This window comes from Chelonoidis abingdonii, chromosome 1 (assembly GCF_003597395.2).
Source record: "Chelonoidis abingdonii isolate Lonesome George chromosome 1, CheloAbing_2.0, whole genome shotgun sequence".
Classification (NCBI taxonomy): domain Eukaryota; kingdom Metazoa; phylum Chordata; order Testudines; family Testudinidae; genus Chelonoidis; species Chelonoidis abingdonii.
The window spans coordinates 40633331-40656359 of record NC_133769.1 but is presented as its reverse complement, the minus strand read 5'-3'; the positions used below and the strand labels follow the sequence as shown (position 1 = coordinate 40656359).

The 23029-nt window shown below is 44.8% G+C and overlaps 2 protein-coding genes across 11 annotated transcripts in view; both read left to right on the top strand.

Moving 5' to 3' along the window:
* The window catches only part of MLC1 (modulator of VRAC current 1), a 39010-nt gene extending 29422 nt beyond the window's left edge, over positions 1 to 9588 (top strand). For all 5 annotated transcript variants that reach the window (XM_032769400.2, XM_032769396.2, XM_032769397.2 and 2 more), the window contains one exon: positions 8683 to 9588. In XM_032769400.2, the coding sequence (XP_032625291.1) occupies positions 8683 to 8757 (75 nt within the window). In that variant the 3' untranslated portion in view covers positions 8758 to 9588. The remainder of the gene's footprint in view (positions 1 to 8682) is intronic.
* A 2878-nt stretch (positions 9589 to 12466) lies between these two features.
* The window catches only part of TTLL8 (tubulin tyrosine ligase like 8), a 60930-nt gene continuing 50367 nt past the window's right edge, over positions 12467 to 23029 (top strand). For 4 of the 6 annotated variants that reach the window (XM_032769393.2, XM_032769391.2, XM_032769392.2 and 1 more), the window contains exons 1-5: positions 12467 to 12600; positions 13270 to 13395; positions 15014 to 15109; positions 18551 to 18642; positions 19461 to 19617. In XM_032769393.2, coding sequence (XP_032625284.1) covers positions 13317 to 13395; positions 15014 to 15109; positions 18551 to 18642; positions 19461 to 19617 — 424 coding nt within the window. In that variant the 5' untranslated portion in view covers positions 12467 to 12600; positions 13270 to 13316. Of the gene's footprint in view, positions 12606 to 13269; positions 13396 to 15013; positions 15110 to 18550; positions 18643 to 19460; positions 19618 to 23029 lie in introns of all 6 variants that reach the window. The other 2 variants (XM_032769388.2, XM_032769390.2) reach the window with 2 other exon arrangements.

Genomic DNA, 23029 nt, shown 5'->3' with positions numbered 1-23029 from the left:
TACTGGCACCCTTGTTAGAAGTATCAGCAAAGAAGCCAAGCGTCAAATTAGGCTGTGACTAAATCTATGCTCTGGTCACTCAAGGTTAGGGTTGAGGATATTAAACAGTGTGAGGAATCTTGAACTGCATTTCTAGTCTTGTATCAGTTCTGGGGAAATGTACAGTAATCTGCAATTCTCTCCATTTGGCACCTTTCACAAGCAAATTTATTATACTAATTTAAAAGAAAAAGATAAATGTCCTCTTTTGCTGGCTGTTTCTATTCAGAAAAAATATTATGGAAATATATCGGGACTTAGTAGAATTAAGAGTGAGCCAATATATTTATGAGAATTTGGTGCTAATACAAAATTAGTATAGAAGGACTATATACATACAAGCCTTTTTGGAGAACAAATAAATGTGTATGGTGAGTGTAATGTGATGAATCCCATTGGATTCTGCAAGCTCTGAAGTTTGTCCTAAGGTCTGCTGAACTCCTCATCTGATAACTTTGTTGGCTCAGTGAGGTATATTTTCTTGAATAAATGGGATCTGACCCATTATGCATAAAATATATAATTGCTATTTAATTAATAAAGATGTTTTATTATTAATCACATGCTGTAGGTTCCTACTGAAGCCTCTAATGTGGCATTCTCTGAAGTATAGTGTAGAAGGGGCACTGCCACCTCCCAAGCATCTCCTTGCAGCTGAGGTTGGCTGGGCATCTAAATTCCCTTAAAGGGCCATCCTTGTGACACACCTTACCCTGCCAGAGCTGACCTTCACCCAAAGATAGGCTTGACAATGACTAACAGCTGCTCATGTCCTGAAGCCAGGGGAGGACTTCCTATTCAGCCGCAGCCAGCAAGTCTACTAAATTCTTGACAAAGTTCTTGTCCTCCTCAGTATGACGTGATCAGGACTTGGGCTCCATTGTGTGTGCTTTAAGTAATTAATACAGTGGATATCTTACTCCATATTTTGGAGCATGTGTTCAGCACATGCAGTACTCCCTGAATGTCTAGTTCCCAAGCAACTTCTGAGGTGGTCAACAACACAGAGGTTTCACCGTGGTTGAACTGATTTAAAGTTACTGCTGCTTGGTCTCTTGGAGAGGAGCCTCACTGGTTACAAACACAAGCACAGCCATCGGAATTAAAAATGTCTCTATCCAAGTCCAACCTCCATTCAGGTCTTCCAAACACTAAGGACCATGCTCTTTTTCCTATAGCTGTTAACACTTCACTCAGCAGCACCCACTTCTGCTCCAGTGGAACACTGCTACTTCCCAGTCGACCTACCTAGTACATTTGGCAGCTTTGAAGCTGTGATTTGTTCCCCATACCAGCTACAGGAGGCAGCATTGAAGTGCTTATTAATTCTTTTTCAGAAAAAAATATTTTTAAAAGAAAAATGTTAAGGACAGAAGTAAAGATGTTTAGAATTTTTAATAATACCTATAACCTATTTTGATTATTATTTTTTAAATATCAGATTATTCAAAGATTTTATTTTGAAAATGCTCTATCGCAAAAATAACTACATATATGTTGCAAAACTTCAAAATACAGCATATAATCATATTATATATATATATGAATTAATATTCCTAAATTCCCTGGAACAATACATTTGAATCCCAGCCAGGCTGAGTAAGCTTCATCATCTTTTCAAATTAGGTAAAATGGAATTGTGTTTTATAGTTATTATTATTTAGATTGCAACAGCACCTAAGAGCCTCAGTTGTGGATTAGGGCCCCATTGTGCTAGGTGCTGTACAAACACAGAACAACCCCTGCTTCAAAGTACTTACTTCTTTATGTAGGGTTTTCAGCTGAAATCTTAAAAACCAAAGTCCTACTTTATGAATTAAAGGAGGGTAGTATAATTAAAGCCAATCAACATAGGCTTATGGCAAATAGATCTTGTCAAACTAACTTGATATGTTTTTTTTATGAGATGACAAGTTTGGTTGATAAAGGTAATAGTGCTGATGTAATATGCTTAGATTTCTGTAAATTATTTGACTTGGTATCCACATTACATTTTGATTAAAAAACTAAAATAATAAAAAATTACTATGGCACATATTAAATAGATTGAAAACTGGTTAACATATATCTCAATGTAATTGTAAACAGGGAGTCAACACTGAGCTGGTGTTTCTAGTGGGTTCCTGCATGGATCAACTCCTGGCCCTACTTTATTTAACATTTTTAATAATGACCTGGAAGAAAACATAAAATCATCACTGATAAAGTTTGCAGATAACACAAAAATTGGGGGGAGTGGTGAATAATGAAAAGGTCAGGTCACTAATACAAAGCAATCAGGATTGCTTGGTAAACTGGGCATATACAACTAATATGTATTTTAACAGGGCTAAATGTAAATGTATACATCTGGTAACAAAGAATGTAGACCATACTTACAGGATGGGGGACTCTATCCTAGGAAGCAGTGACTCTGAAAGAGACTTGGGGGTCATGGTTAATAATCAGCTAAACCTGAGCACCCAGTGCAATGCTGTGGCCAAAAAGGCTAATATGATCAAAAGGGCTAATATGATCATAAACAGGGAAGTCTTGAGTAAAGGTAGAGAGGTTATTGTACCTCTGTTTTTAGGACTGGTGTTACCGCTGCTGGAATATTGTGTCCAGCTCTGGTATCCAAAATTCAGGAAGGATGTTGATCAATTGGAGAGAGTTCAAAGAAGAGCCATGGCAATGATTAAAGGATTAGAAAACATGCCTTATAGTGATAGACTAAAGTAGCTCAATCTATTTAGCTTAACAAAAAGGTTTTAAGTAGTGACTTGACAACAGTCTGTCAGTTCCTACTTGGGGATCAATATTTGATATTTGATAGGGGCTCTTCAATCTAGAAGACAAAGGTATAACAAGATCCAATGGCTGAAAGTTGAAGGTAGACAAATTCAGACTGGAAATAAGATGTCAGTGTTTAACACTGAGGGTAATTAGCCATTGGAACAATTTACCAAGGGTCATGGTGGATTTCCATCACTGGCACTTTTTAAATCAAGATTGGATTTTTAAATAAATATATATTCAAGTTCAAGAAAAATTATTCTGGGGAAGTTCTACGGCCTATGTTATATGAGAGGTCAGATTAGATATCACAATGGATCCTTCTGGCTTTGGAATCCATGGTTCTTCTTCGAGTGGTTGTTCATGTCCATTCCAAGTAGGTGTGCGCGCGCTGAATGCACGCCAGCCGGAAGATTTTCCCCTAGCAGCGTCCGTAGGATTGGCCCTGGCGCCCCCTGGAGTGGCACCACTACGGCACCCTATAAAGGGGCCCGCTGACCCTCCACTCCCTCAATTCCTTCTTACCGCCGGTGATGGCTAGCTGGAACTTCTCTTGCGCATAGCAAGTTAGCAGTGTCCTATCCTTGTGTATAGTCAGTGTATATAGTTACGTTATAGTTAGTTTACTTAGGTCATTGTGTATAGTTCTTGGTAGTTGGGGGGTCCCCCCCAAGTTTTTGTCGCCCGCTGGGGCATGCTCGGGTCCCCCGGGTTTAAACTCTGCAAGGACTGCGGGAAATTCATGCCTACGGCCGAGGCGGTGCCCAGCATGTCTTCCTCTGTGCAGAGTGCCCCGGCACCAACATCAGGACTTAGAGCCCAGCCCAAGTCGTCTGAAACCCGGCACCGGACAGAGTTGGGTCATAGGAAGTCGGCCTCAGTGCGGCACCGCTCACTGTCGCTGGTGCCCACTAGAAGAGAAAGCCGGTGAGGGAACGGTCACCCCACCAGGACCCGAGGCCAACGCCATCCGGGTGCAAGCGGACAGGCTGGGCTACAGCCCTCGGCTGCTCCATCGACTCCCGCACCACAGAGAGGGCAGTCGAGTCCAGACCGGCCTAGATCCCCGGACCTCAGCGGAGACTTGTGCCTCCCTTTGACACCGGAGGCGTTTGAGGCGGCCTCAGACTTGATGGGACTCCTGGTGCCGGCCTCCCCGCACCATAGGGAGTTGCCTACTGCGGCCCGTCCCCGAGTACAATCGAGGGGCAAGCTGGCCATGCTGTCGCCTCCCTCTCCGCATCGTGCTGCTAAGGCAGCACTGGATCAGATAAGAGGCTCCCCGCCGCCTCAGCTCCACTCTTCAACGGCACCGGGTGCTGCTCCCCCCAAGTCCTCATACTCAGAGACTTCAGACTCACAGGCAGACTCCTACCGCTCCACCCGGTCGCGGAGCAGATCGGTTTCAGGGGCGAGCCACCAGCGTTACCCACAGTGGCAGCAGCAATGGCATCCACTCTCGCAGTGGCTGTTTTGGACCCCCTGGCTCTACCACCAGTTGGTAGGTGAGGCGTCTGGTCCTTGATCAAGGTCGACTTTGGTCTCCTCGGCGTCGGTGGCCCCGGCGCAGCTGCCTCCTCCACCGGCACCGGCACCGGGCAGGGGTGTGCCATATCCAAGTTCAGCACCCCCAAGCCGGGCAGCGGCACCGCCAGTGGCTACAGTTTGGGCTCAGCAGGCACCGCCCGATACACCAAGCCTCTCACTGGCGACCCCGGTACCGGTCGTGGTGCCGCATTTAGAATCGGAACCGACCCCGCAACCACAGTACAGTGTGCCGGAGGACCCCGAAGGACTGCACGCACTGGAGGAAGGGCCAATCCATGTAATTTCCTCATCTTCCTCCCCGGACAAAGCAGTCTTGGGCACGGCTGCTGCACCGGCCCTGGAGGACACTCAAATCCTCCAACAACTGCTCTGGCGAGCAGCTCAGAGCCTTTCAATCCAAGCTGAGGAAATCGAGGTGGACGCGGACCCTGTAGTAGACATCCTGGCTCCCTCAGGGCCATCCAGGGTGGCTCTCCCACTGATAAAGACCATAGCAGATACGTCCTGCACCTTATGGCAAACGCCAGCCTCACTGGCCCCTACTGCCAAGAGAATGGAGCAGCGCTATTTCGTCCCTTCTAAAGGGCACGAACACTTGTACACTCACCCCCCCGGACTTCCTGGTGGTGGATGCAGCCAACCAATGGGAGCGTCAAGGGTTTCAGGGGTCAATATCAAAGAGCAGGGACGCTAAAAGACTCGACCTCTTTGGCAGAAAAGTGTACTCCACAGCAGACCTACAAATCTGCATTGTCAGCCAACAGGCAATTGTAAGCCGATATGGTCATAACACGTGTTTAGCCATGTTGAAGTTTACGGAGCTCCTTCCCGAGGACTCGAGGTCAGAGTTTTCGGCCCTGGTGGAGGAGGGGAAGCTGATCTCCCGAGCCTCTCTCCAGGCTGCCCTAGATGCGGCGGACTCAGCCTCGTGCACCCTGGCCACGGGCCTGGTCATGCAGAGGGGAGCCTGGCTCCAGGTCTCGGGCCTGCCCTATGAGGTCCAGCAGACCATTCAAGACCTCCCCTTCGAGGGGCAGATGTTGTTTTCAGAAAAGACGGACAAGCGTCTGCATAGCCTAAAGGACTCGCGGGCCTTGCTTCGCTCGCTAGGCTTGCATACCCCTGCGACCCAGCGCAGGAAGTTTAGGCCGCAGACGGCCCCACGCCCCTACCAGCCTCAGACTCGCCAGGAGCTGGTGCGCAGGCGGGGCAGAAATGGCAGGAGGGGTCACCTACGCCACCCCTCTGGCCAGGCATCCGGTCAATCGAGACCACCATCGGGGCCTAGACCCCCTATTTGATGGTACGGTCGAGGGCAACCTACCTATCAAGACTCTGGATCCTTCTACCCCTACCTTTGAGTCATGTCTGTCCCCCTTCTACTGTGCCTGGTCCTGAATCACATCAGACAGCTGGGTGCTCCGCACGGTAGAGAGGGGATATTCTATCCAGTTCTCTTCCTCTCATCCCACCAGCCCCCCTCTCCGTCCCTCTTCAGGGACCCATCTCACGAGCAACTTCTAAGTCAAGAAGTGATGTCCCTCATGGAGGCAGGGGCGGTGGAGGAAAACCCTCCCTCTCCCTGGTAACGGATGCCTCGGATCGGGGTTGGGGAGCGCACCTGGGACACCTTAGGATGCAGGGCTTGTGGTCGCCGGAGAACCTCGAGTTGCATATCAATGTCAGGGAGCTGAGAGCAGTTCGCTTGGCTTGTTTGACCTTCTGGTCCCACCTGGCCGGCAGATGTGTTTCAGTCCTCTCGGACAACATGTCGGCAGTCTTTTATATCAACAAACGGGGGTGCACGCTCCTCTCCCCTGTGCAGGAAAGCCCTCGCGCTGTGGGATTTCTGCGTCCACAATGCTACCCACCTGATGGTGTTCTACCTTCCAGGGGAGCAGAACGGTTTGGCGGACACCCTCAGCCGCTCGTTCCGGGGTCACAAGTAGTCCCTCCGGTGGGATGTGGTACGCTCAATTTTCCAGCTCTGGGGCTTTCCCTGGTTAGACCTGTTCGCCTTGAGGGAAAACAGAAAGTGCCGACGGTTCTGCTCCTTCCTGGCCCGCAGTCAGGGGTCTCTGTCGGACGCCTTCCTACAGTCTTGGGGGGTTGGTCTGCTCTATGCCTTTCCTCCGATCCCCAATACACAGGGTGATTTTGAAGATTCACAGGGACCACGCATGGGTAATCCTGATAGCTTCGACGTGGCCGCGCCAACATTGGTACACGTCACTCCTGCACGTCTGTTCAGGCGCCTCTGACGCTGCTCCTGCTCCTGGACCTGATCACGCAGGACTGGGGGTCCCTCTGCCACCCGAACCTGGAGTCCCTTCACCTCACACATGGATGCTCCATGGCTGAACCCGGTGGAGATGCAGTGCTCCCAGCAGGCCAGACAAGTGCTGCTCGGTAGTAGGAAATCATCAACTAGGGCCACCTACCTGGCCAAATGGAAGCGCTTCTCCATATGGTCGGGTCAGCGAGGTCCCAGTCCGCTGGGGGTCCCAATCCCCATTGTCCTAGACTATTTGCTCCACCTTAGACAACTGGGCCTCTCCATCTCCTTGATTCGTGTTCACTGGGCGGCCATCTTGGGAGAGGGAGGTATCTCGGTGTTTGTGAACCTGCTGGTCGGGCGTTTCCTCAAAGGTAGGGACAGGCTATTTCCGCATGTTCGTCAGCCGGCCCCTGCTTGGGACCTGAATCTGGTCCTCTTTGCCCTCTCGGGACCTCCCTTTGAGCCTCTGGCTTCGTGCTCCCTGTTGTACTTGTCGTATAAGACCACCTTCCTGGTGGCAATCACCTTGGCCAGGAGGGTGTCGGAGCTCAGGGCATTAACATCCGAGCCCCCATACACTGTCTTCTATAAGGACAAGGTCCAACTTAGACCTCACCTGGCTTTCCTACCCAAAGTCGTCTCACAGTTCCACATGGGTCAAGATATTTTTCTCCTGGTGTTTTATCCGAAACCACACTCTTCCAATAAGGAGCGGAGGTTACATTCCCTGGATGTCCGCAGGACTTTGGCTTTTTACGTCGAGCGTACCAAGCTGTTCAGACGCTCAACTCAGCTCTTCATCGCAGTGGCAGATAGGATGAAGGGGCTCCCGGTCTCCTCTCAGCGAATCTCTTCATGGATTGCGACCTGCATCCGGGAATGCTACCGCATAGCTAAGACCCCTGTCTCTCCGGTCATGGCCCACTGCACTAGGGTGCAGGCCTCCTCTGCGGCGTTCCTGGCTCAGACCCCAGCTCAGGAGATCTGTAGAGTGGCCACGTGGTCCTCCATCCACATGTTCTCATCACACTACACCATCTCCCACCAGGCTAGGGATGATGCAGCCTTCGGTCGGGCAGTACTCCAGTCAGCATTGATCTCCGACCCCGCCACCTAAGGTTAGACTTGTGAGTCACCTGCTTTGAATGGACATAAACAACCACTCGAAGAAGAAAAAACAGTTACCCACCTTTTAATAACTGTTGTTCTTCGAGATGTGTTGTTTATGTCCATTCCAATACCCACCCTCCTGCCCCTCTGTCGGAGTGCTGGCAAGAAGAAACAGAGGGGGTGGAGGGTCGGCGGGCCCTTTATAGGGCGCTGTAGTGGCGCCACTCCAGGGGTCCCAGGGCCAACCCTATGGACGCTGCTAGGGGACAATCTTCTGGCTGGCGAGCACACGGCGCGCGCACACCTACTTTGAATGGACATGAACAACACATCTCGAAGAACGACAGTTACTAAAAGGTAGGTAACCGTTTTATCTGTGTGCATGGATATTGAAGATCCTATGGCACTTCAGTAAAAATAGGGATTTATCCCAGTGTCCTTAGCCATAATTTCCATATTGGCCATTCTTGGCAATGTGTTGTGCATCAGTGGCAGGACCAGCTCCAGGGTTTTTGCTGCCCCAAACGGTAGGAAAAAAAAAAGCTGCGATCGTGATAGGCGACAGCTCCACCGCGCTGCTTTCTTCTTTGGCGGCAGGTCCTTCCCTCCAAGAGGGACCGAGGGACCCGCCGCTGAAGAGCCTGACTTGCCGCCCCAAGCACCTGCTTGCTGAGCTGGTGCCTGGAACTGGCCCTGATCAGTGAGTTGATGCCCTTGACCCTAAGGTGGCTTCACTTCAGTGATGCTGTAGGATTATGATTTCTGAAGTGTTTTAGGATTCTTCAGGATGAAAGCCACTATTTAAATGCAAAATAGAAAACGTTTTTATATGTTTTAATAAATTAGCCCACATTCTTATTTCTGTGTTCTTCTGCATATTTGCTTGCTTTAATCATTAACTAAAACACTGTTTGAAACCTGTTTGCTTCTAGGTTTCCAGTAATACCATAAAGGATTTTGACAAAGACAAAGCCTGGAAAGCTGTTGTGGTACAGATGGCTCAGTAAGGTGGATTCAGCAAGTAGAATATAATACAAAAAATCAACTGTTAGATTTAAAGCTTCTTAACTGTAGCAGTTTGTAGACAGTGCTATAGCTCCAGCTGTAGGGACCAAGGAATAAAAGAATTTATTTTCAAGCTAAATACTGTACCTTTCTAATAAATTTGAAATATATAGGTGAAATTTCTTAATGCAACTTTATCTTTTGTGTAAGAATATTATTTGATGTTAGGTTGCTGATAGTATCTAAATGTTTAGTGTTCTGTTGCTTTAAAAGATCTCTTTGGAAACAAGGTCATAAATTACTTATGAGTTATGGAGATACGATTTTTTAAATAAATATGGCAATACACAGTAGGTCTCATTTGTTTGCAGGAGACTAATATAACTGCAATTATGCAGTCAATAAAATTGATAAATGCTTTTGTAAAGTTATGAGTACAGGTCATAATTGATATTTTTGCTTATACTTCACTTTTGTAGGAGTCGTAAAGGTGTTTTGCATCTCATTACTTTTGTATAAAATAAAGGTCTTTATCACAAGGAGTCCAGATGTGGATTGAAGTCCAGTTTGCATAGATGAAAAGATACAATTCTTTAAAATATTTTTCTGTAACAAATTTATGGACTGTGAAAAAGGAGTAACAACCCTTAATTTAGATCATCCTTGAAAAGTCATGAAACTCTAAGTGCTTGGCACAAAATCTATAGATCTATTGACTCACCCTGTAACTTAATCAGAAAGAAAAAAAACAAAACAAATATTATTTTGTGGGATGACTGCTGGGCTGAATGCCTTGTTTCACTGGAATCTGTTTGCTCTTTCACATTTGAAAATGTATCCTTCCTAAAAGTGATTTTTTTCCCTTTTCATATTTTTATTTTGCTAAAAACCTTTGATAATTATAAAATAAAGCCCTATCTATTCCTCCTACTTTCTCATATATCTATCTCAAAGTCAGATGGATTTGTGACAGCATAAGCATTTCCATGACAACAAGAGACCCTTTGGCTTGAGAGGGATTTTCCCTGCTGACAAAACATTTTCCATGATGAGCCCTAGACTTTGGAATTCATACCCTCCTTTAGTCCGAAATAATCCAAATCAGCTGATGTTAAAGGCACACTGCAAGCCATCTCTCTTTCCCCAGGCTTTTGAGGAGAAAGGAATAAGCCAAGGGTCAGGATACATATAACGAGGGTGGAGATCTGCAGCTACATTGGGACTTTTTCTTTTCTGCTTTTGGGGAGCTTCATTTATTTTTGCATTTTTAATACATGGCAAAGGGTCTTACAGTTTTCAAGAACCACTTTAAAAACATTTATGCAACTGGGAAAAAAGGGAAAATACCCTCTCCATCCCCTTAAGATTTTGGATGTATTTGGTGCAGCAGCTTATGGACAGCTAATCTACCCTTCACCAGAGGTTGCCAGAGACTTCTGGACCCATATTGAAAGCTGATGCTTTCTGTCTTAGATGTTATCATTCAAAGTTTGATACACCCATCCTTCACCAAAAGCTTCCAATGTCTCGGGAGGTATTCTTGCATGCTAACTGTTTCAAAAAACGACGGCAGGAAACCCAGAGGTCTCCTGTAATGTTGTATCTTTAATATTTGGAAAAAGTTCACTCCCAACTGATGTTCAAGTAGAAACAAGAATGGTTTCCACTGGGGTGGAAAGGAATGTTGTCTTTACACAAATAAAGCAAAAACCACTGGAACAACTTTTAAACATCATGGATGGAATGAGAACTGAGAGGCTGAAAACATCATCCTATCAGGTTTTAGGTATTTTGTTTAACTGTTTTGGATGTATCATTCTGTGGGTAGGGTCGGCTGAAGGTTTTATGTGAAGTATTTTGAGCGTATTTTAACTGGTTGTTTTCTATTTCTTTTATATGGTAACATACTTGCCAGTTGTAAAACTAAATCCTCGTCTCCAAGAGGTTGCCTTCTCCTCAAATTTATGATCGACCAAGGCCTTTCAACACATCAGACATGAAGAAACAGACCATTATTTTATCACTGGACTTGAAGGGAAAATAAATAAAAAAAAGGACCATCATATCCTTTTGAGGGCTTAATTCTCTTATACAGCCCAAACCAATAAGATGCTGAGAGCCCTCAACTTCCATTGACATCAGCATTAATTTGAAAAATTGAGGTATTCTGCACCAAACAGTAATAGCGCTGTAGAGAATCCATTGATTTAATCCTTTACTTTGCAGCAGGCAAGTTAACTTTCGATTTTCAGGAATGGTAGGGGAGAAGCCAATGATATGACAATGGCATAATGTCATGTGTTTCACCAGTGGACCTATCACCAGGGGACCTCAAGGACTTAAAACACTGGTCACTTCACTCATCACTGAAGTTTTACTGCCTTAGAGGTAGAATTGTCAGCTGGTTAACAGCATATTACAAACTTAAAGAAAAGTTTCAACAAGAAGTGAAAAAATACTACATTCATCTGAAATGGCAGGGAGAAATTAGGTAAGACAAGTAAAATGACCTGAGTTAGAATTTGGATTAAGACACTGAGGTGACAGTGGAAGACATTTAAAAATGTCAGCACGTCCAGTTTAAAATTTCTCTATCAACTTTAGATCAGTGGTTCTCAACCTAGTTACCATGGTGGGCCACATATGCAGCAGCAGCTCTCCATGTGTGGTGGTGGGCTAAATCCACACTATATATACACTACCTGTTTGGCCCTTGATGTCACATGGGCTGCAGCTGTGTGCTGATTAGGCAATGGGTTTGAGAACCACTGCTTTAGATTGATGATGGTTGAGGGGAGGAATAGGAGCAATTAAAAAATAAATCAGAAAGGAGCCACCAGTCTTTAGGACTCAGGTCCACTTCAGCCAAAGCGTTTACCTCCTTTCCTGCCTCCTATCCTCTCATCCCCTGTGGAGTCGGAGAAGGCAGCAGTGTTCCTTTGATGTACTGATTTGCCATTCAACTTCAAAGGTGCGCCAGGGCAAGCAGTTTTTCTGCATTTATCCCACACGCTTGGTAAATCCCGCAGCATTAAGGCAATTAATGCTGCAGCTCTGGAACTTTGTTCAACTCCATCAAAGAAGTCCAGAATATCGAGCTAAGTGATCAGGCTACTTTAATACCGGAAATCGTGGCCAGGCAGCTGAATCTCACCAGATTGCCTTTACTGCCTACAAACCCGGCTCTGGTGGCAATATACTCTTGTAAATCTAAATGCCTCTTCTAGCCCCAACTAGGGTGACCTCCCGTTTTGGGGGATTTTTTCTTATATAGGCGCCTATTACTCTCCCCCCCACCCCGGCCCCTGTCCCGTTTTTTCACAGTTGCTATCTGGTCACTTTATCCCCTCCACGCCTCTGGTGACTGACTTAGGGGTAGCAAAGTGTGAAGGACGGGGAGGGGGGGCACTCCTGCTTTTGCTGATCTACCTCCCTCCGTCCCCTGCCTCCACGTGTGTGGTCCTTCTGTGGATTCAGTTTGCAACACGCTCGGCTCAGCTCGGCTGGGCACAGCCCTCCCCTGCGCAGCCCGGGTCGCAGCAGGGCTCACCCTACCACCGCAAGTCGAGCAGCAGCAACCCCGAGAGCACGAGCTTCGACCGCTGTCACTGTGGGCAAGCCCAGGGAGCTGACGCATGCTCGGTAACAGCCAAGCCGCTGGTTGAGCCGGGGAACGAGGCTTTGTGACCTTCCCCGTGCGCCGCCCTTAGCCTGAGTGGCTCAGCGCCGGGGCTGTCCGTGAAGGTCACAATGGCCACGCGCGGAGCGTGCAGCGCTGGGCAGCCAGGGGAGGGGAAGGGAAGGGAAGGGCCTGCAGCCCCGGGGAAAGAAGCTGCTCCCAGAGGGTAAGGTGGGTGCTCGCCGAGCCCCACTCAGTAGGTTCCTAGGGGCCACGGAAGTTACTTCTGAGTTCAGGTTCCGCCTTAGAACAGCCTGAGTCGGTCCCGCTCTCTCTGCCAGGGACGACCCCAAAGGCTGGTTAAACAGACCACCTAGTGTGCTCAGCTTGGCCTGGGAACTCCCTCTGCCCCCTCTGTAAGGGTGACTTGCCCTCACTGACACTCTACAACTCTTCACGTTTAGGATCAGCCAAAAGTCAAGTCCCTGCCCCTAGTAGCTCCTGCTCTTCACAGGCGGACGGTGCAGTTCAGACACAGGCTATATAGGTCCAGTCGTTGAGGGGCACAGGTGTGTTTGGGAGACCATCACTGAAACTGCCTGCGTTATTACAGAAACTCTGACCTTTTTATAGACCCAACCTATCTTTATTCCATGCTAGTTAGGAAGACTGCATATCGGTTGCATGCTTTTGGTTTGGCGTAACTTCTATAGCCATTTCCCATCACTTACGTACAGTGAACAATACTATGGCAGGAAAAGCATCCGCAAAAAGAAGAGTGTGTTTTTAAGTTGGTGTTGTCCCTTTAATGTTGAAAAATAATAGGAGATAGAGAAAATGTAACATGGAAGCATATGACAACAAATTGAATGATCTTCTCTCTCTAAATTTGCAGGGAAAAGAGCCAAAGAGTGAAGTAACAATGACACAGCTTAATATATCATGATGAATCAGATCCATGCAGAAAGAAGACTGCTCCCATTGGGTTTAAGTGATGAAGAAAGAAAAGAAGAAGAAAACAGTTTGTATTTGCACATGAATTTTTAATCAAACTTTTGCTAAAGTCAGATGACAACTATAAAATATCAATATATAATTAATCTTTTTCATAATCTCTTTCTAACAAAAGCTCCCTTAGTCCGAGAATAGGACATGTCCCTCACTAGCACTTGTTCAGAGATGAATTACCCCACACAGTGTCTTTTTCATGTCCATTGCCTATCTAGACTTTCTACTTATAGGACAACTTATGTTGTTTGAAAAAGATAAGTCGAAGGTTGGGATTATGTGGTCTCTAATGATCAGGATGTAATATTTCTATACAATACCTTTTTAGGAAATAAAATGTATAATTGGAATTGTTAATGATTTAATTTCAATGCCTAATTAAAGCTACAGATTTGTTTCACTGGATCATTGCTGTATGTTATGAAGTCTACTGAGTTTTTAAAATAAAATCAACAAAATTATATATGACATTATTCCTAATGCCAAGACATCTTAATATAGACATTTCAAACCAGCAGTAGCCCAGAGCAACAGACATAGAGCAAGATTCAGTCACATGATACATTTAGGGTCCCATTCTTCCCTGCTCTGGTTATTTGTGACTAGGGTGGTGGAAACTCTGAAATCTTCAACTGTTGGACTATCCATGGAATTCTTCCAGTTTGGAGTTGAGGAGGAGGATGGGGAGGTGTTAAAGCAGTGGAGCTGTGGCAGAGTTTGTCCGTTCGTGGAAGAAACTGAAGGTTTTACCCTTAAACTGTTAGATCTCACAAGATGTATGCAGAGCTTAGGGATCCATTTGGCACAGGAGCCATCCACACCTTGCACTTCTGGTTTGTTGCAGTCCCTGGAAAGCATATTTAGGTTCTTGCAGGAGCTGTGTTGTTACAGTCTTCTCCAACTATGTCTGTCCAGAAATATACCACCAAGGTGAGGAATTCCATAGTGCAAAGGAATAATTTACTAAATCTAGTTTGTGGGATTTTTATGTGGAAAATCTGGTGGAGAGCTGCCAGTCATCCTATGTCTACTTTCAACCCACTCTCTCTGCAAATGTGGATTCCCAAGGGAGAGACTGCTGCAGGTTTAGGAGAAAAGGAAACACACTGGTGAGCCAGTTTTCCTTCCTTCCTTAACTCACGTAGTTTTTTGCTCATTTCTTGTAGAATATAAAGGATTAGCTACCCTTAATCTTGCATTAACTGCATTTGGCTCTCAGTACTTTTCAGAATCAGATCCTTGAGAACTAACTGTCTTTAATACATTTCCTTTGAGTGATGTCTTATGGCGATAATTTATATACCTAAATTAAAAGAGTTTATTAATCTATAGAGAAAATTATTTTTTCCCCACCATGAAATAAACTCACATATATTAATTAACCAGTTCCTTCCATTGATGGAAATGGGTAGTTAGAATCATGGAAGAAATTAATTCCACCAAGGGTTTCTAGTATCAACTTCATTTCATTTTCATTAGAAAGTTTGTATCATAACTAGAGCTTTTGACTATTTCTTGCTTGACTCTTAATGGCTATTTTTGTTATTAACTCACTTACAACATTGAGTCTTACCAATTTCAGATAACTTCTCTAGTTCTGTATTTTGGAAACTGTCTCTTCTCTTTGATAGGAATGATAAGAACCAACCTCCCTTCCCAGAAAATCCCAAAACTTGATGTCAACAAATGTTTTCCCACAGTTTGCTGCCACCAGGGATTGCTTCCTGGTAAGTCTGTGACTGGTCAGTACCTTAATGATGGTATTTCCTAATTTAAACATTTTCACACACATTTGTACAGCAAGTTGATTCTCAGTTGTGATAAAACACAGCATAGTGTGAATTAATGAAAATGCTAGAATTTTTAGCAAAAATAACTACAAAACAGCATTAAAGGTTTCCAAAAGTAACAACTGAATATTTGCACAAGATCATTAACACAAATGGGTATATATAAAAGTGCAGTACTTTCTTCTCATTAAAAGCCTGATGCAAAGCCCACAGAAATCATTGGGTATTGGATCTGGCCGTAAGGACCAGGCTTTTGAAGCTATTTAAAAAGGCCAAGGCATTTCCTAAATTACCTATCTGCTGATAACATGGAATCCTATCCAGTGGAAACTTGTTTAGTTAATGTAGTCTATCTTGGCAACGTTTCAACAGAGATAACTTTCCATTAGGTTTCAATCCAGTGATTCGATGTACATGGGTGGACCATGCAGAGTCCCACTGAAGCCAAAAGGGCTCCCCATGGGGAGAATGGTGCAACTGATGCAGTTCTGGTTGCATGATCAGACCTTGAATAACCATACTTTCCCTTATTCTTGACAAGGATGGGGGTGTGTGTCTGTTTTGTCATTTCATAATTAAATTTACTTTCTTTCTTCATAGACTTCATGTGAAAAAGTAGTTTTCACAGGAAATTACTCTTATCTGTGGGAACTGGTGGAAAAAGGAAGCTTTGCTGAGGTGTAGTAATCAGACTAATCAGAAAGCTCATTAGTCTTTACTTTTTCCATAGTAATATTTTTCTGTGCAGAGGAATATCCTGTCCACAGCAGCCTCTCTTGAAGCTTCTTCGTGCAAAATATTTCTAAAATCCATCCTTTTCTTTCTGTCCAGAAAGCTAAGTCTCATTCAGGCCCTCCTCATCTATTACCCTAACAATTATAACCACCTCTCTGGCCTCCCTAATGCTCCCATTACCACTGCCACGCCATTCAAAATACTGCTGCTAAGGCCACCTTTCTTGCCCATCTCTTTGACTATATCGTCCTCCTCTTTTAATAGCTGCATTGGTTTCCCCATTTCATTGTATCAAATTCAGTTTCCCTTTGCAACTTGTCTCCTCCATACTTGTCTGCTCCTTTTTGGATTGCATTGCCCCCCACCTCCCCGCCAACAATGCCAGCTTTGTCCACCTGTCAGCTTCTTGCACAATGTCTGTGCACCTTCTTCCAAGCAGCCCTTTAGATGTGGAATTCCTTTCCTGAATTGATCCATAAGGCCACTACTCACTCCTTCCTCAATCTCACTTCTGCCACAATAGCTGTAAAAAAAAAAGATCAGCCAATGAATGATGGCTAGGTTGAGGGGCAAATGGAGATAGTTGGTACTTTATTTATAATAGTTAGAAAACAAAGGTTAGCCCTGTTCCTGTGTACACTGAAGCACTTTACTGAGATGACTAAAGTTACATATGTGCCTAAGTGTTTGCTGGATTGGTTCTTTATTTAGGAAATAGGTAAGAATTAGTGTCTGCCTACCACCCAAAAATGTTTGATAAGTGATCAGAGTTACAAAAGTAGTTAGGTGCCTAATTCTGGGGTTTAGGTGCCCTAGTCCCATTTTTAGACTCCATTGTATCTGCAAAACCCACAGTTGGCTGCCACCTAACCTCACAGGTACCCAAACTCACGCTGTGCCTAAGTTTTCGGGATAAAAGTTTCCTAGGCGCCTAAGTTTCTGCCTCTGGACACGCATGCTGCTGCTTCACTCTAGGTGCCCAGAAACCTGTTCTGACTAAGCCCTAGTGTGATCCACAAACCAGGGAAAGAGCACTTATCTTGCCTAAAAGGTCTGATCTGGTAAGAGTGCTCACATGCCACTCAAAATCTGGCCTGTGGTGGAGGTGCCCCCTCATCCCTTTATAACTTTTACCCCAGTGGTTAGACCACCAACCTGGTGTGTGGGAGATGGGGGTTCAATTCCCCAGTCTGTCGGGGGGATTGGGGGAAAGGATTTGAAGACGGGAGTCTCACGCCTTTTAGGACAGTGCTCTAACTACTAAGCCATAGGATATTCTGATGTGGAGCTCTCACTCTCTCCTGCTGAAGCTGTTTCATTTTCAGTAAATACTTATATAGTTATTGTAGCAGGGGGACCAGACCCTGGGTCTCCTACTTCTCAGGTGAGTGCCATAAGCAGCAGGCAAGAGTCTCTCTGGTCCACTGACTCTGATCCCTACCACTGTCCATTTTGTGTGGTGTAAGGTGGGATCATAACTCATTCTCACAATAAACAGCTTAGGCACCTAGGCCACTTGTCTCTAGGAGTGGGGTTCCCATCTGTGGATTGCTAGCAGAGATACTCCCCTTTCTGCAGCCCAGATTTAGGTGCTGAATTTCATGAGGGGATGGGGCTTAGCACATATCCAGGGCTGTCCCTAGCCCAATGCAGCTCCCCCACGGGGGGGCTGTGTGGGGCCTCAGGTCTCCCCATACCCAGGGTCTGGTAGGCAGGAGCTGTGGGGGGGGGAGCAAATTGGGGGCCACACAGACCTAGAGTGGCCCAGGGGATTAGTGGGGGGCTGGGAGCAGCCCAGTCTGCTTCCCTTGCCCTGGGCCCAGTTGTGTCGCTCGGGGGAAGGGGCTTGGGAGAAGGGATCTCTCTGCCCACTCACCGGCAGTGGCGGGAAGCGGAGCAGCCTGGCCCCAGCCCATTCTACTCTGCCAGCTCGCAGCCATGGCACTCTGCTTCCTGCCGCTAATGAGAGCCAGGGATACGCCTTTCCCCAACCTGAGTGACATGGCTGGGGCCTGGGCAGGAGAAGTGGAGCAGGCTGGGGCTGGGCTGCTTGGGTTCCTGCCATTGCCGGTGAGTGCAGGGTCACTAGGGGAAGAGATGGAATGGGGGAGGATTGGGGGCGGAGCAGGGGGGAAGGGTAAGAGGCAAGGCAGAGGGAGTTGTCTGGGGCCCCACAGGGGGTGCTGGCTGAGAGATAGGGCTGGTCACCAGGGCTGGTGCTGCCGGTTATGCAGCACGTAGCTGCCTAGGGAATCACGAAATTTGGAGCCCCAAATTTCATGGTGCCCTGTGCAGCTGCGCATGCTACGTATGCCTAAGGACGGCCCTGCACACACCCTCTTCTCAGCATCTCCCATTGGCTAGGTTAGGTGTTTAGCATGCTGACTTTTGCAGATCACATTCTTAGGTGCTCTCTCTCCCTTGCATTGTATCGGGAGCCTAACTCAGGCTTTGTGGATCACGTTATTGTTTGAAGGATTTTATAGAAGTTAGGCATCATGGTGCTGAGTATTTCAGGGTGTAGATCTGGGACTAGAAATGAGTGAGCACTGCAAAAGATGGTCCTCTATTTCTATGTATTAATTGTTTCTTTGGTTACAGTTCCTGTTGCATGATAGCTTTTTTTTTAATTATCTTTTTTAGAACTAAACCAGAGAATTGCAGAAGAGTCATCTCTTTCCCCCAAACTGGACAAATATAAGCTAGCAAGATTTTTAGCTGACAAGGCAATCAAGGTATGTGTGTTGACAATACATTTTAGTGGTTTGTTTTTTCATATATGATACTGAGCTAATAGTTTTTTTAAGTTGTTCAACTCTGTCTGCTAAATGGTTTTTAAAACTGTGGTGGTATTTAAAAAAAACACCCTTCTCCCTAGTTTAGACAGGGCTATAGTGCAGATAGTACTGTACAAAGACTGCCCCCTCCCCCGAGTTTTGTCAGTATACATCCTTTTCACATTGAACTGCAATACGTTTGCTCTTCTCTTACTGGAATTTGTTATTGCTGAATTCTGTGGGGGTTTACAGGCTGAGGGGAACAAACTCTGCAGCAGAGAATAGATAAAAGACACAAATCCATTTGACACCTAGATAAGATGGTGATTGCATGCTATAAATACATTTATCTATCTATCTATCGATATGGCCAAATTTCATTTGTAACATTGCAGTTCACTTTTATTAATTTGGCTCTCCCGAAGTGACAGGGTGATATGTGTTCCCATTGTGCTAACCAGCCACTTGTTACTGGAGGGAAATTGCTTAATGCTATTGTGGAATGATCAGCAGGATTGCCTTCAGGACAAAGACACTGTGTGTGTGTGTGTGTGCACGCGCACGTGTGCGCGTGCGGACAGCTCCTAAGATGATGTAGGTGCTACTGAAATCCAATGAATACATCTTCAGTGTTCCCCTCTTGTTTTCAAAATGTAGTGCTTGTAGCTTCAAAGGCATTTCACTAGTGTTGATGTAGACCTTACTTGTAAAAGATAAACTATAATATTTTTGCAGTGTCTGTGTTTTCATTTTAAAGTATCTGCTTGCAATCTTAGGAAAAGAAAATTTTTACCATCTGTGGACCCTACCCAGTAATTCGTAGAAGTTTAAGGAAAAAAGGATGGGTGGAGAGAAAGCTTTCTGTACGAAGTGACTTAAAGGACAATAAAGATGACGAGTGTGATGCTGACTGTGAAGATGGTGGGAAGAATGGTAGAGTACCTAAATAGCTTTCTGTTTTCGTGCAGATGTGGATATAACTTTTTATGTACAATGTCCTATCATGTTTTTAATCTTTGCATTTCTCATAACAATAATCAACATTAAATTATCAGAACTAGTCATGCAGATTTTCACTTTTAGTCTCTAATTTTGAGAAAAGAAGAAAAGGGGTTTACAAGGGCTGTAGTACTGAGGGCCAGATGAGCCTCTTGCTGGTAAGTAGGTTAAATTTGCAGATCTGGCTGTTAGGAAATAAATCTTCTTTTTCCTGTAACCTGAACATGTCATCTAGAGACTCTGAAGGACTATAAACATGCAAATCTACTATGCCATTTTTTGATCAGACAGAAGGAAATCCAGAGAGTAAAGCAGAAAAGCTGAGAATGGACTCTTCTATGATGTGGATCCATGTTTGTCCTAAAGGGAAGGAAGTGCTACCTCCGTGCTAGTGATTTGAACCCCAGCACAAGAAAAATGAGGGGTCTCATTCTTTCAGCTTCAGGAACATTTGGTGTAATGTAAATGGCATCCCTTCCTGCACACTCCAATTTGTATTACCGATGAACTCCTCTCCTCATTTGTTTCAATTAAGCCTTTGTATGGATAATTACAGTTGTGCTTGTACTCATTCTGATTCTCAATGCCTAGTTGTAAAGAGTATTTAGTAACACCTAAAGATGCCTATGTAGTTAAATAACTGGTAAGTAGAGGATTAATTTAATACAAGAAGGTTATTATAAAAGCATTTATATAGTAGTAGTAGGCATCCTTCAGTCTCGAGAGACTCTGGGTATGCGCCCCTAAGAGGTAAAGAATGTATCCTGTCTGCTGATGGTGACCAATGCCAGGTGCCCCAGAGGGAGTAAATCTGACAGGTAATGATCAAGTGATCTCTCTCCTGCCATCCATCTCCACCCTCTGACAAAAGAGGCTAGGGACACCATTCGTTACCCGTCCTCGCTAATAGCCATTAATGGACTTAACCTCCATGAATTTATCTAATTCTCCTTTAAACCCTGCTATAGTCCTCCTTCACAACCTCCTCAGGCAAGGAGTTCCACATGTTGACTGTGCACTGTGTGAAGAAGAACTTCCTTTTATTTGTTTTAAACCTGCTGCCCATTAATTTCATTTGGTGGCCCCTAGTTCTTATATTATGGGAACAAGTAAATAACTTTTCCTTATTCACTTTCTCCACACCACTCATGATTTTATATACCTCTATCATATCCCCCCTTAATCTCCTCTTTTCCAAGCTGAAAAGTCCTAGCCTCTTAATCTTTCCTCTATGAGACCCTCTCTCAAATCCTAATCATTTAGTGCCTTCCCTGAACCTTTTCTAATGCCAGTATATCTTTTTGAGATGAGGAACCATATCTCTATGCAATATTCAAGATGTGGGATACATGGATTTGTATAAGGGCAATAAGATATTATCCATCTTATTTTCTATCCTTTTTAATAATTCCTAACATCCTGTTTGCTTTTTGACTGCTGCTGCACACTGCGTGAATGTCTCAGAGAACTATCCATGATGACTCCAAGATCTCTTTCCTGATTAGTTGAGCAAATTAGCCCCATGTATTGTGTGTCTAGTTGGGGTTATTTTTTTCCAAAGTGCATTATTTACTTTATCCATTTCATTTGCCATTTTTGCCCAATCGCTAGTTTTGTGAGATCTCTTTGAAGTTTTCCCAGTCGCTTTGGTCTTAACTATCTTGCACAGTTTATATATGTCCGCAAACTTTGCCACATCGCTGTTACCCCTTTCTCCAGATCATTTTTGAATAAGTGGAAGAGGTATGGTCCTAGGATTACCTTGGGGAACACCACTAGTTACCCGTCTCCATTCTGAAAATTTACAATTATTCCTACTCTTTGTTCCCTGCCTTTAATCAGTTCTCAGTCCATGAAAGGATCTTCCCTCTTATTCCATGACAACTTAATTTACATAAGAGCCTTTGGTGAGGGACCTTGTCAAAGACTTTTTGGAATCGAAGTACACTATGTCCACTGGATCCCCGCCACATGTTTGTTGACCCCTTCAAAGAACTCTAATAGATTAGTAAGACATGATTTCCCTTTACAGAAACCATGTGACTTTTGCCCAACAATTTATGTTCTTCTATGTGTCTGACAATTTTACTCTTTACTATTGTTTCAACTATTTGCTGGTACTGACATTAGACTTACGTCTGTAACTGCTGGGATCACTCTAGAGCCCTTTTTAAATATTGGCGTTACATTAGCTATCTTCCAGTCACTGGGTACAGAAGCTGATTTAAAGGACACGTTCAAAACCATATGAATAGTTCCACAATTTCACATTTGAGTTCTTTCAGAATTCTTGGGTGAATGCCATCTGGTCCAGTGACTTTTTACTGTTAAGTTATCAATTAATTCCAAATTTCTTATGACACTTCATCTGTGACAATTCCTCAGATTTGTCACCTACAAAGACGGCTCTAGTTTGGGAATCTCTCTAACATCCTCAGCTGTGAAGACTGAAGCAAAGAATTAATTTATGGTCTGCAATGACTTTAAACTTTAGCTCTCCTCTGTCTCTGATCATCCAGGGCCCCACTGATTGTTTAGCAGGCTTTCTGCTTCTGATGTACTTAAAAAACATTTGTTATTGCCTTCTGAGTTTTGGGCTAGCCTTCTTCAAACTCCTTTTGGCTTTTCTTATTACATTTTTACACTTAATTTGGCAATGTTTATGCTCCTCTATTTACCTTACTGGGATTTGACTTCGACTTTTTAAAGACGCCTTTTTTCTGTCATGCTCTTTTACACAGTTGTTAAGCCACGGTGGCTCTTTTTAGGTCTTTTACTGTGTTTTTAATTTGGGGTATAAATTTAAGTTGGCCACTATTATGGTGTCTTGGAAAGTGTCCATGCAGCTTGCAGGGATTTCACTCTAGTCAGAAAAGCAGCAGAGAATCCTGTGGCACTTATAGACTAACAGACGTTTTGGAGGTGAGCTTTCGTGGTGGAATACCCACTCGTCAGACGCAGGTAGTGAAATTTCCAGGGCAGGTATAATATGCTAGCAAGCACGCTAGAGATAACGAGGTTAGTTCAATCAGGAGGATGGGCCCTGTTCTAGCAGTAGAGGTGTGAAAACCAAGGGAGGAGAAACTGGTTCTGTAATTGGCAAGCCATTCACAGTCTTGTTTAGCCCAGAGCTGATGGTGTCAATTTGCAGATGAACTGAAGCTCAACAGTTTCTCTTGAAGTCTACAGCCAGCACTGAGGTACAACCGCACTGCTCTTAACCCCTCAGACAGAGACCAACACCTACAAAATCTCCACCAAGCATTCTCAAAACTACAATACCCGCACCGGAAATTAGGAAACAGATCAACAGAGCCAGACGTGTACCCAGAAGCCTCCTACTGCA